General features: G+C 39.4%; 1 protein-coding gene across 1 annotated transcript in view; it reads right to left on the reverse strand.

Annotated features, from left to right (window-relative positions):
- Positions 1-6,986: 6,986 nt before the first annotated feature.
- lingo3a (leucine rich repeat and Ig domain containing 3a) overlaps positions 6,987-17,227 on the reverse strand; it is a 35,156-nt gene continuing 24,915 nt past the window's right edge. Inside the window, exon 2 of the mRNA XM_075485170.1 lies at positions 6,987-9,981. Within this exon, the coding sequence (XP_075341285.1) occupies positions 8,088-9,920 (1,833 nt within the window). The 5' untranslated portion in view covers positions 9,921-9,981 and the 3' untranslated portion in view covers positions 6,987-8,087. The remainder of the gene's footprint in view (positions 9,982-17,227) is intronic.

Here is a 17,227-nt window from a genome sequence, read left to right on the forward strand (position 1 = left end):
CCAATATCCCTGCTGACAATCAGAGCTGTATTTCTGTGAACTGATAACTCACAGTGCATGCTGTTTTTAAAAGTAACTGATTAAATGCACACAGGAAAGAAATCGCCACTGTCAGCTTTCTTCGTTACATCATTTTGTAGTATATATGATGGATGATGATCATTCATACTACAACAACATTAAAAATAAATAGAATCTGTTCCTGTTGGCGAAGTTCATATCCTGCAGTGGCGCATCACACAAATATAGCTCTAAACCTACTTTAGCTCTGCAATGTGGACTTTCCTGAGCACTTCAAAAGGGTTGATAGTCAAATGTGAAACATCAAGAGACAAGATTGCAGCTATTACTTTCAGCTAATCATCCTCTCCTAAAGACTGGACTGCTACCAATTCAAACATCGCAAACCGGCTTATATGCGGCCCTTTTTTACATGTATGAGTTTAAACAGAACTTTGACTAAACTGTCGCACATCAGCTTGTATTTTCATAATGGACAAACATGACTCTGTGCAAACTTGCAGCTGTTAACCAGCCGTGATCATGGCTAGATAATGTAGGATTGAGCATTCATCTCCTTACTCCTGTAATCATGTTGTGCCAAAAATAACTGGAAGCTACAATCTCACTTCTAAATGGAAACTGAAGCGTGATGATTGGTGTTTGAAACTTGAATATCAAAATGAGCTTTGCGATTACATTATGCAAAATGTATTTGATTTTTTTAAAAAAAGATTAAAACTCTTTGCCACCCACAGTGTTCAATACTTTTCACTGTACAGATAATTTCTTCCTTCCTCCTCCCCCCAAGAAACTGATATTTACATGACCATCCTTTCCGATCTCAACCGGAGAGGAGATTAAGGGCTTCTCCCATTCAGATGCTACCTACACTGCCAGGAGCAGACTTGAGGCTTGTGGGCTTCGTGTTTGAAAATGTCAGTCCGAGACACAGACTGCAGAAAAAGTCTATGGTCTAACCTCACAGAGACAAATAGTAAAACTGTTGTTTCTTCCAGGATATGTGTGTGTCAGCAGCAGGTCAGGTTGCTGGCTCACAGGCTGAAAGTGCTCAGAGCAACATTGTTGCTGGCCAGAGAAGCGGCCTGTCCTGCTGGCTTCCACACAGAAAGCAGCTGACCACTGACTACTACTTTTTGCAACATAACACGTTTTGTTTTTTTTTGGTTTATGGCCAGAAATTCAATAACTTAGCATGGTTACGACTATTAACTCATATAACTTATGAAACATTTCACATCTAGGAGCCAATAAGCAGATCTGAGCACATTGGGAGTCAGACTATCTTATAAATAAACAGTGTATGTTTCATGTGCAGCTTGCCAGATTGCGACTGTACCAAAAAACACATCAAAGTCAAAGTCAAATTTATTTTTATGGCACATTTCATGTACAAAACAATTCAAAGTGCTTTACATAAAATAAAAGCATTGCAGCGGGGAGTGTAAGAAGCATTAAAAATACATGAAAGAATATAAAGCGCAACAAATAAAATTAAAATGAATTAAATACAAGCAACAGTCTAGATAAGTCCAAAGATATCGTGCAGATTTCATGCATGGACACATGAGAAAAGAAATGTTTTTAACCTGGATTTAAAAATGTCTAGATTTGGTGAAAGTTTAATCTCCACTGGCAGTTTGTTCCGCTTGTTTGCAGCACAACAGTTAAATGCTGCTTCTCCATGTTTAGTCTGGACTCTGGACTATAGCGAATGAGCCAATATAATGAACTCTTACTGGAAGATACTTACAGGTGTTTAGGGCCCGGTTGGTTAGACTGGTTACTCTGGTCTTTAGCTGTAGACTAAAGCTCCAGTGGTCGCGCTGTGGATGTTTTTGTGAACTACCGAACGTATTTTTTGCCGATGCTTTTTCAGTAACACTCCCAAGCCCTCTAAGCCGCAGAAAAGGGGCAGTAATATGTTAAAGAAGTGAGTTTGTGTGCTTCTACAAACACATTCTGCTTTTTCCTGGTATTTGGTGGGCAGCAATGTCACAGACCTCAACAAGGTTATCAACTTCTATTAAGAGTATTGCGGAGTCCAAGGTCAAACACATGGAACATATGCAGAACAAACCCAGTCTTGATGGTAGATTTCTTATCCGTATCGTGTGGCAGGACACACCACACATGATCAGTAACTGATGAAATGTAAATGATGAAATGAAACTACTCACAAAGGTGAGAAACCAAAACTAACTTTCAGAGAAGAATGAGTCACACTTGAGCTACAATCTTACTAGGTCGTAGCTGGCAGCATGATTAAGTACAGAGAGCAAAAGTGTATCCATGAATCATATCCAAACAAAGCTTTTCAGAGCACTTTTATTAGTGATCTATTTACCATAAATGCTCACATTTTCATAAATCCATTGCTTGCAGCTCATCAACCTTTCTGCAGGCTGATGGAAGAAAGCGCACCCATTTTTTTTTTGCCAGTAAATTGTTTGTTCAACAGCTGCTAACCACAACAATCCCATTTAGGCCACCGCATTTCAACACCATGGTAACACAAAATGTGTGATTACTACCCACACAGACATACACACTCGTCCTTGCACATACGCAGTGTTATATCACTAAAATCACCCAATAAATGTTCCCAATGTGTAGCTGCAAATAACCTCTGGTGAAGCAGAAGTTGAGTATCTTTGTGCTAAAGTGCACTCTAACATCATTTCCTCTCTTAACCAAATGAAGGGGGCACATGAGGGCCAGGTTGAAGCTCGTTGTGCATTTCGTCACAGCTGGCTCGCCCAAGTACATTGATTGGTAGATAGATCAAATTCACGGCAGTGCAACTTGGTTAATGATGTAATTTCACACTATAATGCAGGTGCCACACACTTCCCTGGTGACGCATCTTTCCGTGGCTCATCTGAAATGTTGGCGATAACTGTGAATTCCTGTTCAGACATCCCCTCCTCTGCAATGGTAACCATAGTCAGCACATACTAATGAGGGAGGAAGTTTCAGGTACTTTGAAGTTATAAAATGAAAGCACTGAGCTCTAATGTGGAGAAAAACTTCTTAAATCGTTTTGAAAATCAGTTCTGTTCTCTGCAAGGTTTCATAGAAAGTTCCTGTCATGGGACAGGAAAATTTATATATGCAACAGTTTAATGTGTAATGCACACCGCTCTACTAATATAATAAACAAGAAGATTGTAGCTGGGGTTTTGAAGACTGCACAGAAAGTCAGCAATACTTGTCATATACGGAACATGTATTGGACCGATCCTCAATAAAAATATCACAAGGAAACCTGTGTTAGTTGTAATTCTGAGTCACCTCAGACTGTTTTTCAGGTTTTGTCGTGACAAATATCAAATATCACACAATCTGCTGTGCACAAACAACAGGGACACTGTAAAGAAAGACAACAATCGGCTGGAGGACCACACCAAATTCTGTATGATATGGCAGAATGAAGAAGCTTGCATCTTTTCACTCTGAATGAAAGCGCTGAGCAGGCTTAGATAGCTTTAAGTTTGGGTCACAGTAACAAGAAGGGGAAGATGTAAGTGACACATTGAAAAGTCAAAAATATATTTGAGACACCAGAGGTGCAAAAACCCTTCACACACACAGCTCAACAGAGGTGTGGATATGTCAACAGATGAGTCATTCTTTATCATATTTATGGTAAGTTGGAGGGGGCTTTGCAAGAGTGGTAAACACCAGCAGCAACACAGAAGCCGGCCCCTGCAGAGAGCGGGCTTTGTATGTCTGCTCTACATTTTGTTTGATTCCCCTGAATTCGATCCACTTGTGTCCTGAGAGGGTAATGAGATGACCAATGTCATTTCATTGGATGATACCAGCATCTATATGAGCCATGAGCTAGCACTGGTTGAACAATTAGGATGCAAACCTAACAGCACCACCTGGAATAAAAGAACCTTTAAGTGGCCCGGTGTTTCTTCTTTTTACCTATATGAAGTTAGATGAGATAATGATGTTCATTTTTCTTGTTGAATTTGTCATATTTGCCAATAGTGACTGAATCTGGTCTCGTGTTGAACATGTGTGTCAATGCAAGATTTGAATTAAATCAGAAAACTTTACTGATGTGAGTGTCCAATTCTGCAGTTGAGGTCCTAAAACCCAGCTGATTTTCAAACTTAAGATGCATCCAGCTAATTTTAATAATGATCAAATCAGTCAACCAGGAGCAAATTAGTGTAAAATCACAAACAATCAGACTGGTTGATAATTAGGAGCCTTAGTTCATCAGTAGCAGAGGAGCACCTTGCTCTTGTTGCTATGATGCAGGCCAGATAAACATGAATCAGTTAAAAGACATGTGAGAGATCTTTAAAATCAGATTAGAAAAAGACTGTTTATTGGGTCTAAATTGAAAAAAAAAAACCCTAACACTTTTATTTTCTAATGAAACAGCGTCAAGCATTAGTGAAGAGTCATTAAAGTCTAACATGTAGCCAAATGACAACAAGTAAGACACCTTTCAGACTTGCCTAGCATCCAACAATCTGTGAAGCCAAACTGGAAATCTGTAAACAGCTCTTATTCAAGAAGATGAAAGCATGTGAATACAAACCTGTCGGTGAAATACAGCCTCCTGGCTGTTTGATGTAGTCATGTTCCTCTGAATTCAGGGGCAACTTAGGTGTAAATGTGTACGATGACATCCAGGCAACAGAGGTTTCTGCGAGATTCATTCAAATAATACTCTCCTTGAATTTTGAAAGGGAAACACCCATGATTAACACACACCTTTCAGGTGCAAACATAATTGTAATTCTTTTAAAATGCTAAAACAGAGTTTACACTAGGTGCTAAGCCATAGTAAATCTATCCCGAGTGTAATATGTTTACACATATATGTTTGGACTATGTTTGGATTGAAGTAAAACTGCATGGAAATTAGAAATGTTGTATTTTCACAACCTTAGGATGAGTCATCACATCAAGTCAAGTCCTCCTCTTCAGCCCTTTGCCCCGTTGCATCCCAATGCTAATACAGTAGCCCAGTGGTGACGAACTAAACACTGTTATAAGGGATGGCTTTTTGCGCTGTTAGTATCATCTAGTAAAGTTTTACCTCGATATTTGGAAGAAGAGAAAGAGGTGAATAGCATTCAGTTGGTTGAAATGTGCAATTTATGCTGATGGATGTCACTAACATTCTACACTGAGCCTTTAATGTCCCCAAATCATCTGTCTATGTACAAGAGTTGAACTGTGATTTAAGGTGACTATGGACAGAACTTCACCTCCCAGATGATGAATGTGAAAACGTCTTTCTCGTTTCAAGATAATAGTCAACGCAAAGCTCAAATATTCAAGTATTTAAAACCAAAACACTTTTTTTTTTCGTGTTTAGTGGTTTTTAAGGCTCATAGAGTTTCAAGCTGGCTGTAAAGGGTCCTGTACTCTGTCAGGCATCAATTATCATACACAAATAATAATAGGTGTTAGTTTAGTTTGGTTTAGTTTCAAAACTTACTTTAGTTTTACATTTTAGGATCTAGAAAGCCAAAGAGAAACAAACAACACATTAAAGTGTGAATTCTGCTCCCTTTATCCGCTCACAAGGTTTAGCTTATTTCTTTAAGAACTTTTGATGAATGCATAGAAAATGACCCATAAAAACCCTTGTCATACAGTCTTACATCATTTGCTAAAATGACTCATGACACCCATCGTTCTGACTGAAATAACCTTTAGAATTAAAGTAAGACCTCTTGGGTGGAACTAATTAAAATGGAGGTTTCACACTGTGAGGGTGGGGGAGGTCACAGGTTTGTTCTAGACTCAGTGACCAACTTATCCCTCAGATTGCCACCGTAAAGACTAAAGAGACAAGACAAACGCAGTAAAAATGGAATGGGGACACAACATCATCATCCAGATAATACATGCTTTAAGAACAGTGTGCTTCATCCTTTTTTTTATATAAAACAATACAATACAAAAAACAGTGTTACACAATTTCCAGACACAGAGCTCTCCATAGTTACAGAATGAACTTATCAAAGGACAAGGAAATTACTGAAAATGATTCACTTACACGTTTGTGCAAATACAAAGAGAAAGATAAGCTGATGTAAAATCCATACATGAACATACTCACAGTTCATTGTTAATGATTTTGCCGGTGCTATCTGTTGTGCAATGTATATATGGGTGAAACCTAAATAAGGTAACATAAGAAACTCTTTACAATTTCCCATTTGTAACCTTTTGTAACCTTCAATATTGGCAGAGACAGGGTTTGCAAGGCCAGGAACTTAAAATCTTTGTTTCCTGCCACACTGCATTAAGGTCGGCCATCTTTTAACTAAACAATTTTCCTCCTGTGGAAATTGAGTAAATTGCTTGCTATTAGAGCTAAAGCGTGGTACGGTCAACACACTATTTTACTGTAAAAACTGGGTAAATCCAGTATTGATTTTAGCCACCAGGGGGCAGAAAAACAACACTGATGAAAGTGCAATTGTTACTACCGAAGCTGAGATGGACATCAGCAGCAGTCTTAAGAAGACCGAAATAATTGAAAAGTTTTATAATGCTGCACATTGAAATCACCTTCAGAATCACTTACACTTAGACTTAAACCCTATTATACACCTTTCTTTTAAGCCTAATGTTATTCAAAGTAATCCGTTTCAACCTTCAGAGTAAGTTATTTCCCATCTCAGTGTCATAATGACCTCTGTGGAAGGTCTTTAATACATTTGCATTTTCCCTGTATGTGTCTTTTGCGGTCCTGATGAGAACCTGCTTAAGCCCTTCACCTGCTGCTCAGCGAGGCCTCCCCACTGACACTTACACAGCCAAAAATAGGCAAGTGAACTGAAACCTGCTGTACACTAAATGTCCTTCATGATTTGCTGTGTGAGCTCAGAGAGCGAGCAGACATATTTCGCAGCCATATCTATGTGATGGCATGGTACACTGTTAAAATTCTCCTCATAACTAAACTGGATATCACTGAATTTGACAAGAGACTTTAGCAGTTTAATAACAATAGAACAGTAAAGCTTGATTAAACTTTCAACGGTACTATAAACAACCACAATGATTTCAAGGTCAGTGATTACAAAATATATAATACATCTCATACATTTCATACATTTCATATATCCTATCTACACAACATTTGGGATGAATGCACCCCTACAGCTTTTGAATGTACAAATACAAATTATTCAGTGTCAGAAGCAAAGGGTGTACATGCATTTATTGTTTTACAGATCAAGACGGTAAGACTGTGCACAACAATGGAAAATCTAACTAGAAAATGTGTGTTTGTTTTATTTGTTACCACAAAACTCTGCACTGTGGCTTAATAAATAGAATCCCATGTTAGCTTGAAACATCTTGAAGCAACTTTTAGTGCTTTCAAGTACTGTAGGTTTCTCCCTGTACCTCACATTTGGAAGGACAGTGATATTACGTGGTGCTTTATGGACACATTGGCAGTGTTGCAGAATGAGGTCTCCAGATGTGACGTATTCTGTAAGAACCCACAATTAGTAATATGCCTCCACAAAAAGAGCCTCGATCACTGTAAATAAGTCTTAATATGCAGTAAATAGCTGGAACTATCCAAATATGTATTGGCAAGTCCTTGGCAACCACTGAGCACAACCCAGTAATTATGTATTCACCAGTTTAGATACAGAGTGCTTGAATCTCCTCAGATGGAGCAGAGAGGTGAAGGACAAGTTCCTTATGGGGAAGAACGGTGGAGTTGGCATGAGCTTCGAAGAGGTTACAGACTGGTGGGACTGAGTTCTCTTGTTGCTTGGTCTTTTAACAGTCTGGTCAAGATTTTGATAAATATTCAACTATAATTCAGATTTCTTCTGCACAATAATGTGAACACACAACAAAGAGCAGTAGAAATAGTGTCTGTCAAAGCGTCACAAGTTGCTTTTTTGCATGCAGTAGTTTTTTTTTCAATTACAAAACTTTGCCGTAGTAAAATGTCCCATAATTGATCACTATTATATGCTTGAATATCTGTTGTGCTCCTTCGTGACTTAGTTGGGGACTGTTTGTAAACAGTAATGTGGAAAGAACAATAAGACAGATCAAATCATTTTCATGTTGAATTTCCGTGCTCCTCCCTGTCCTCCACTGGCTGCGGGTCCATCCACTTTTCTGAAAGAATACTCGACAGAGAAATTGTTCTTGTGCTGCCCTCTACCTCGACTCCAGACAAACAGCAAAATGAAGCAAAACAGAACCACTCCCAGAAACATGATACAGCCCATGGCTGTTGATATGAGGATGGTCTTGAGGTCAAGAGTGAACTTCAAGAAGACTCTGGTGTCATTCAGATTTGTGTCATTAAGGTCTCCGGCATAATAGGTACGATTGGCCATGAGGGCAGCATCTAGCGGCAGCCCACTCACTGTGAGTGTGGCAAAATAGGTGTCATTTCCACCAGCATTGCTCGCTATGCAGATGTATGTTCCGCTATCCATTACCTGGGCGTACTTTATTTCTAGTGTGCCCTCTGGTAACACAGCTAGTCGACCACTGCTCTTTGTGGTTATGCGGCGGCGCTGAGGAGAAATCCAGAATATCATGGGAGTCGGCTCACCTTCTGCTCTGCAAATGAATGAGACTACCTGCCCTTCTCGGGCAGATATCTGCTGCAGTTTCCTGTTGCGGATTTTGGGCTTCTGGCAGGTAAAATGGTCAAAGAGAGCTGAGTCAGAGAAAGCATTGAGAGCCCTTCCTTGCACCTCAACAGGTGTCATACACACAGGAGAGGCACCATCAAAATTTAGGGTCTTCCTGCGCTGAAGGATCCAGAGCAAGCGGCAGTCGCAGGCCAGAGGGTTTCCATCCAAACGCAGTGTCTCCAGAGTGTTGACAGACTGAAAGGCTCCCTCTTCCAGGGTCACCAGGTTGTTAGTGGAGAAGTTCAGAAGGTGGATTTGTCTGAGACCGCCTAGTGCATAGGGTTGCACTACACCCAGGTTAGTGTTGACTAGATGCAGCTCCTTCAGCCTGACAAGATCCCGCAGAGCCCAGGACTCTAACACAGAGATCGGGTTGTACGAGAGGTTGAGGCTGGTGAGGTGAGCCAGACTGCGCAGTGCAGATGTGGGCACAGAGGTGATGTTGGTGTGAGTAATAGACAGCCAAGACAAATTAAGACCCTGCAGGCTGTGAGGGGAGATGTATTCCAAAAAGGGCCAGTGATCGATTTCCAGCCCCCTCAGGTTTCCCAGCTTCCTGAAGTTCTGTTCCTCTAAGGCAGAGATACTGAGGTAGCGAAGCCGAAGAGTCACTAGGTTATGCAGGTAAGACAACGACTGGCTGGACACTGAAGTCAGATTGCACCTCTCAATTGTCAGCTCCTTCAGTCCTACCAGACCCAGGAAGGCCTTATTAGATATGTAAACCAAATCATTGTCTCCGACCTCCAAGTTCTTCAGACTTTTCAGGTCTTGGAATGTGAAGTCCAAAAGAATTACAATCTTATTTCCACTAAGGTCCAAAGAAGTTAGATTGGAGAGACGCGAGAAAGCCCCCATGGGGACCAGCTTCAACTGGTTACCCCTCAGTGAAAGTGACTGCAAGTTTTGGAGACTAGAAAAAGCATTTGGTTCCAGGACACTAATCACGTTATCACTCAGGTCCAGCTTCTCAAGGCGTGGATATGGAAGCAGGTCCCCATGCTCTACCCAGCGAAGTTTATTCCCACTTAGGTCTAAGATCTTGGTGTCTGATGGAACTCCATCTGGCAGTGCGGATAGACGTTTACCATAACAGGACACTGTCTTCAGCTTGGCAAAGCACTCACAACGCTGGGGGCATCCTTGGCTTTGGGTGGATGACACTGTGATCATCAGCAGCAAGAACCGGAAAGACAGGAGCCAGCCTACATCCTGGCCCATGCTAACCCCCATGGCCTTTCTATTTGCCACTTCCTCAGTCTCCTGTCTGGGATTGAATCACTGGGCCCAACACCTGAGAAAAGACAAGGATGGATGTATAGAAAGGGGTGAAAAAAGAAAAGGCGAAGAGAGAGAGAGAGAAAGAAGACGACGCAGGAGACAAAAAGAGAGACAGCAACACAAATTAATTAAACTCAATTCCCCTTAAACAGTGGCAATCAAACACTGTGAATGAGCAGAATTACAATTTCAAACTCTAATAGACTCAACACAGCAATGAAATTAAAGCTAGTGGTAAAGTATAATCCTCAGTGGATTGGGTGGGTATTCAGATGAAATGGTTTAGTTTACAATGGTGGACTTCGCCTTACTGAAAGCTATCAAGTAATGAAATCATATGCCATCACACATAAATTCTAATGGCTGGAGACTGACAACTATAATAGCTATGAGTCAGTTTTATATGAGATGGTAATTCTGCTCTCTCGTTGCTTTCCCTTTAGCTCATGCATAGTATAATAAAAGCAGAGAATTTAAGAGACAATTGTATTCAAGAGACATCTTAAAATGCATGGAAAAAAACAACAAAAAAAAACAATTGTGGGCAAACAAACAGCAAATAGCCCAGAAAATGAGCTCCACTAGCCCAATTATATACAGTACTGTTAAGAACAGAATATAAACAAAAAGACTAACTGCCCTGTGGAGGAAAGTATCAGCCTGTTAACAGGCTAAAAAGCAAAGCATGTCAGAGTAATACGGAACAATCAACAGACGTACAGCACAATACACCCAGCCAATTTCACATTAGTAGAAGGTCACTCACCATAGCAGAAGGCTACAAAACACAATAATCCAGCCCATTGCTTTATGTGCATGAGTCTCTGAGGCATGAGGCTTATCATAAGGGGGCTTGCCCCCAGGTTTCCTATGACACACACATGCATGTGCATATCCTCTTTCCCACCCAATGCATCCGTCTGCTGATGGATTACAACAGCAGAGTTTAGTGATCTCCTCATAAACCTACCATGAAATGCCAACTAACAGGATGGCTAGTAACTCCCGGAAAAACACATTTATAACAGGCTAACTGGATGGTGAAGCTGACAGCATGTTAAAACATACTCAAAAGTCACGTCGTGTGCATCGCATAAAATCACATGACCAGACGGTGTTTCTATTTTTGCCTCCCCCATCTACTAGCATAATTTACATATAAACATTAGATAAATCTTTAATGAACACTGTGAAATGACTAGGTACTGCACAAAATTCTCACCCCCTTCAAAAGCAAACAATTGAATCACTAATCTCTCCAGCAGTAATTTGCAATTCCCCCTGGTTCACAGATTAATATTCCCATTAGCTAACCTGCCACTGAAAAAAACTTAATCATTTGGAAATGTGTGCGCGACTTCTTTAAAACCTGACCAGCTTAAATATGTAATTATATATACTGTTTACACAAAAGATAGGAAAATTTCAGACATTTTAGAAAGACACTACCCCCCCCCCCCACCCCACACACACACACACACACACACATGTATGCATAGCAGCCTGACATGTGGCTTGTTTCAGTCAGCACACAAATTTTGTCATTAATTTGACCTAACAAGGATCAGCAGACACCGAAGCAAAATTTTACGACGCAGTTCAGGCTTTGAATAAACAAATAACTGCCAAGGGATTAAAGATCACTTAGTTTAGCAGATGTTCACAAGAACAGCTGAAAATAATACAACAGTGCTCAATGGAATCATAGCGTAAATCTATTTGCATCACTCACGGCTCCAGCTTCCTACTATGAAATGTACATTTTAAAAACTAATAGCCCTTTGTGAAAATCGTGCTCACAGTGTTATGTACTGTATTATGCCTATTTTTGACAGGTCACGAATATTTTCCAACCAGCACAGGCGATCCTTGGTCCGAGCTACACAAAGCTTACCATACCGACTTCTGCTTTTTTTTTTTCTGCTTTGTCCAAGTATTTTGGATGCTGATGAATAAAATCTATGAAACTTTTTCTATGTTACTCAGGTCAGTCAGCAAGAGAATTATCTACAGTTCATTTGAATGAGTAGGTGTGTCTGTATTTAAGGGAGTTTTTGTGACAAGTGCTTGTTTGAAGGGGATTGTTGAGTTTTTCTTTATGCAAAGTGCCTTTAAACAACTTTTTGAAAAATGAAAAACAAACTGAATTTAATATGTACATACATTGAAACACTACATTTATTGTTAGTGAAGGAACTGTCGAGAAACTCAAGCCGTCTCCTTTGTCAAGATTGTGGATAGAAAGATCAAATAAAAATCCACTCAAACACACTGAGTGCAAATTGCTATATCAACTTTAGTGCATAGCTTCTGTAGGTTTTTTTTTTTTTTAAATTAGCTAAACAAAAATTGAGGTCATATCTTGGCAAAGGTTTGAGTTTCTCAAAACCAAAAGTGGTACGATGTTGATGTTTTTGATTTATACAAATTATTCCTGTGTCTGGGAAAGATGTCGGAAGCCGGAAAGATGTCACGGAAGGTTGCTTTGTGCATTTACAGCTCTAATTATTACAATGTGAACTCAATTCCAAGAGGGTTTCCTTTCCACTGGGAAACCGTTGCAGCATTCTGAAATGTTTGTATTGTATTATTTATTGTTTACGATCTTGAGTTTGACCCACATTAACTGATGTGCTGAGAATATCCAATGTCAGGTCAAATTTGACATGAGGATAATGACATTGCTGTCTGCAATTTCAAGAGCTTTAATCGTTTACCTCGTCATGCATGTTGACTTTAAAATTTTTTGCTGGTCTGGTCAGTTCTCCTCATCAGCCTGAATTTAGAGCATGCTCCTTCCATTTAAAACAGCAGCAACTCACCCGCCGCTGCAGATATTCGAGATATTTGTTCCACCAACAGGTGGGAAGTGAGTGAAAGAGCAACAAATATCCACCCTGCCAACCCATTCCTAAAAGTCTCCAATTTCCTGTTGTTCCCATGGTGTTGCAAACAAACATCTGATAGCAGTGACTTGATGATAAGTCCAGCCAGCAAAACTGAGTTATTAACCAAGGTATGTAAGACACTGGACTGTGTAAGAAGATGTTGAAAACATTGTGCTACTTCTAACTTTCTCTGTGGGAGGTCATTATACATGTCTACATGTCAGTAGAACCAAATTCACACACATTTTATTGAAAGGTGATTCTGTCAGATGATGCTGTGATGATAAAATTAGGTTTTTATTAGAGCAGAGTGACATTCTGGAAATGCTTTGAGTTGCTGCCTGACTGAAGTAACAAAAATGTGTGAATGAGACCGGCTTTTAAAACCGGCTACATGTCCTTTAAAAGTCCTGGTTTGGTTGGACTGGAACATATAAACGTGCTTACTGCTGAAGGGAAACAACTCCTAACAGAGGACTAATGAAATGCTACATTCACTGCTCACATTTCATTTGCGCTCGATTTTTGATGATTACCATCAGAGGTTTCACATCATGTCAGGAGGTAAATAAATCTGTGTTGAACTGGTGGTAAGTTGTGAACACTAATAATGTGGATACAAAACATTTTGGGAAACCTCCAAAGCAGAGACAAAAATCAGCAGTTAAACTGGAAAATACTCTTGAGCACAAGCACTAAAGTGACTTGTGCAGATGCTTTAATGAGGCCACGATGAATGAAATTAAAACAACTGGTCCAGATAGACATGTCATGGGCTTAGTGTATTGTTCAGCTGTGTAAAACTTCATCTTTGCAGTCAAATAATGTTTACTAAACCAAACTGCTCGGTGCCTTACAGATATAAATACATCTTTTAACTCTGAAATTAACTGAGAAGCTCGGATCAAAAGGAAAATACCGTAAATGTTTTAAGTTGTCATGGTTACATCTGTGCCATCTCCCTCCACCCCTCCCCTCATGCTTCGAATGCTTTTCCAAGACTTCCATTTTTCATAATGAACTCATTTAGTCCTAACTCATGCAGTATGTTGCCAAGTTGTGGTAATATTTGAGACATTCTTTCTGCCTCATACCTCTATATAATGGCCTGCCTTTCAGTACCTCTACCTCCTGAGTCTTGTTGCTGCATTTACCGTATGTTCTGTTTCTTGTTACATGCTGCCAAGATCATGACAAAGGACAGATGGTAGTTATCAGTCACTGTCAAAGGGATTAGCCCGACATGAAAGTATTGTCAGTACATCTGTACACACATCCAAAAGCATTAGACCAGTGGTCAGTTATTCTACCATTTTCTGTCGCCAGGCAACATTTACTCATCTAGTGCATTCTATCTGTACGACTTCACCGCCTGAAGTAATGTTCTATTCTGCAGGTGCTTCAAAATTCATAGGCCAGGAGTAGAGTATTAATTGATTTTAAATATTTTTTCCTGTCATGTTCTCAGGAACATGCCGGTGTTGTCAGAGTTATGATGTTGGACAATTTAGCAACTGGATTTGAAATCTAGAAAAATAATGCACGGTGACATCTAAAGATGAACTGCATGCATCACTTGGAACTCTTGTTGCGAAGTTTATGAAAGTCTAACTTTTTACTGATGGGCATAAAGCAGAATCAGATCAGAACTGTTAATAGCAGGACAAACAGTTGTTACTGAGGACTATGGATATGGATCTCTTTGTTTCAGAGCAACAACGAGCTAACATGCACCCAACTGAAATATGATTCAATTTTTTTTTGCGGTGTTATACATGTAGATTATGAGCAAAGATTTTCTAGCACTTTACTCTGTATTGTATCTACATGAACAAATACATGGTATAATCACAGGATAAATGAGCAAGCGTAAGATTATTTTGTGATTTTTAAAAGTGCAAAATGTGCAAAAAGGTTTAAGATCTGCGCTACATCAGGGACAAGGAGTCAGACAGGGTTGATATTTGAGTGAAAGGAGGACTGTAAGTGCAAATTAAATGAAGGCTTCCTCCTTTCCTCTCCTGAACTGTGGTCTTGAAAGTGTCAATCACACTCCTTGTTAATTTCTTGTCAAATTTGATAAACTTAATTTTGTCTCTCGTATTCGAATACTTACATAGGACTTGATTTTTTTTCTGCACAGTAAACTAGAGCTAAAATATTTACTTACACACAGAGAGAGGGAGACACTGTACCAATCATGTATTTCTAACATTTAAGAGCACCAAAGTAACACTGGAAATTAAAATGTCAGTGAAGATGTTAATTTGAATTAATCATCCACTGCCTCATAAAATAGTCACAATAAAATATCTAATTGACTACATATCTGTTGTATAGCATGCCGTGAGTATAGCCGTGAGCAGTTTTACTTGGAAGCTGACAAAAATGACAGGGGAATATTATGCTTTTCAAATTCTATTGCAGAAACTTTGACAGGGAAAGTGTTATTGATGCCCTCATGACGAGGACAGCTTGTGCATACAGATGAGCTGATTGGTTGTTGGCAGCACTCTCTTTGGCGTTTCAGTTCCTCCATTCTGAGTATCATAGGCATTGTATCATATATTACAGCCATTAAGGCCATCCTTGTGTTCACAAGAATAGATCATGGCCCCCACAACATTATTACTACTCACTCATTTCTAAACAAAAAACATGAATTTTGTGGCTATCTTATCATACAGATTGAATACAGCTCACTGAACCTTTTTGGGTTTGGTTCAAGCTGAGCATTTAGTACAGACGGTTGTTTTCTGGCACCACCTTGAAATTGTCAGAACATTTGAACTGTCATGACAGCTGTCTGTACACAGATCTGTTCCCCTCAGGATGGAGAATAAGCACTTTGATGATACCCTCACTTCATATGATTAGATAAAATTTTGTGGCTTATTGTATTAGCCAATAACAGCAAAGGATATGACATGCCCACCTGTATCAGCCATATGTTTAATTGTCAAAGCACTGTTGTACCATAGACTTCCTGCGAAGTGGACATAGCCACCGAGACATTAATTGTTGGTATGTTAACTGCAATTCTGGCAGTCATCACTTAAGAGTCTTGACCATTTCATAAAAGGGTGAAGCTGAGAAGAGTTGACAGTGGCTACGTGTAAATGAACAGCAACATTCTGACTACTGACCTTAATGTAAAGAAGACATTATACCAATTACGATGTTTACACAACTAGCGGATATGATATCCCATTTAAATTCCTCATTTACATGTTACAAAGAATCGTCTGATTAATAATTCATGCCCACATTATCGTATATTTTACCATTACATTACCACATATTATGTTATAGCCTCACAAAGTCTTTTACGGCAGCTTAAGGCATCTGTAATTTACAAACTGTGTCTTTAACCATTCAACTTAAGGGAAACAATTTTTTTGTCCCGCAACACAGCCGTGGAAGAAAGGCTTTTGGAATTATGGAATATGTGCATGGAGCACAACCACACAAAGATGGGACTAGTAATGCGTCAAAAGAAATAAGCGAGTTTGGCCTTACAGGTGACGTGAAGCCACCTTTGTGAAACAAGAAAGACCACTAAATAACTTTGTATACACTGTTTATCTATCAATACAATACCAATATTTGTGAAAAACATGTAGATGGTTATCGGTTTGACTGTCATCATAATTGAGCGAGTAGTTCATTAGATTATTGGCCGATTCCCTTTTTGCCTTTTTACTTTTTCCCGTATCCTTCTGGAACAGTGAGGTTTTCTCCAAAACCCACAGTGAAAAACTGTCAAGATGCCTGAGTTAATTTCTGCACTGGAAAAAAAGAAAAAAGCCCAAAGTTTAGGATTTGCCTATGTCTAAGCGTCATGGTGATTACGACTAGAATGAATAGATTACTGTTTGATTCCCTTATGTAGCCTTTGGGCTGAAACAATTCCTCGAGTAACTTGAATAACTCAATTACAAAAAAATCCCCAATGCAAATTATTTGCTTCAATGCGTCGTTTAATTCACACAAATACAAAATATAAAATCAGTAGGCTTGTTAGTTGGGAGGTAGAGTAGTTGAGAACATAAGTAAGCTGAGGCCTGGGCTGGGCAGTATAGCCACTTAAATCTTACACCCGTCTTTTTCCTATTTTAAATAGTTATTATTGCAAAAGTATAGAATTATTGATAGAATATCAGTGAAACATGATTTGAACAGGTTCTGCTTTGAATTTATTTATGACGATGTGTGCAGCATAATCAATGTCTTTAAAAATGCTATATATTTATTAACATGCAAGGTTGTTGGCAACCCTCGTTTCGTCTGCCATCCCCTCTCGATAGTGAGGATCCTCCTTGTTTTCTTGACGACAGACGGCAGAATGGGGGAGCTGGAATTCTTGTGCTC

The sequence above is a fragment of the Odontesthes bonariensis genome, chromosome 15, assembly GCF_027942865.1.
Source record: "Odontesthes bonariensis isolate fOdoBon6 chromosome 15, fOdoBon6.hap1, whole genome shotgun sequence".
NCBI lineage: Eukaryota > Metazoa > Chordata > Actinopteri > Atheriniformes > Atherinopsidae > Odontesthes > Odontesthes bonariensis.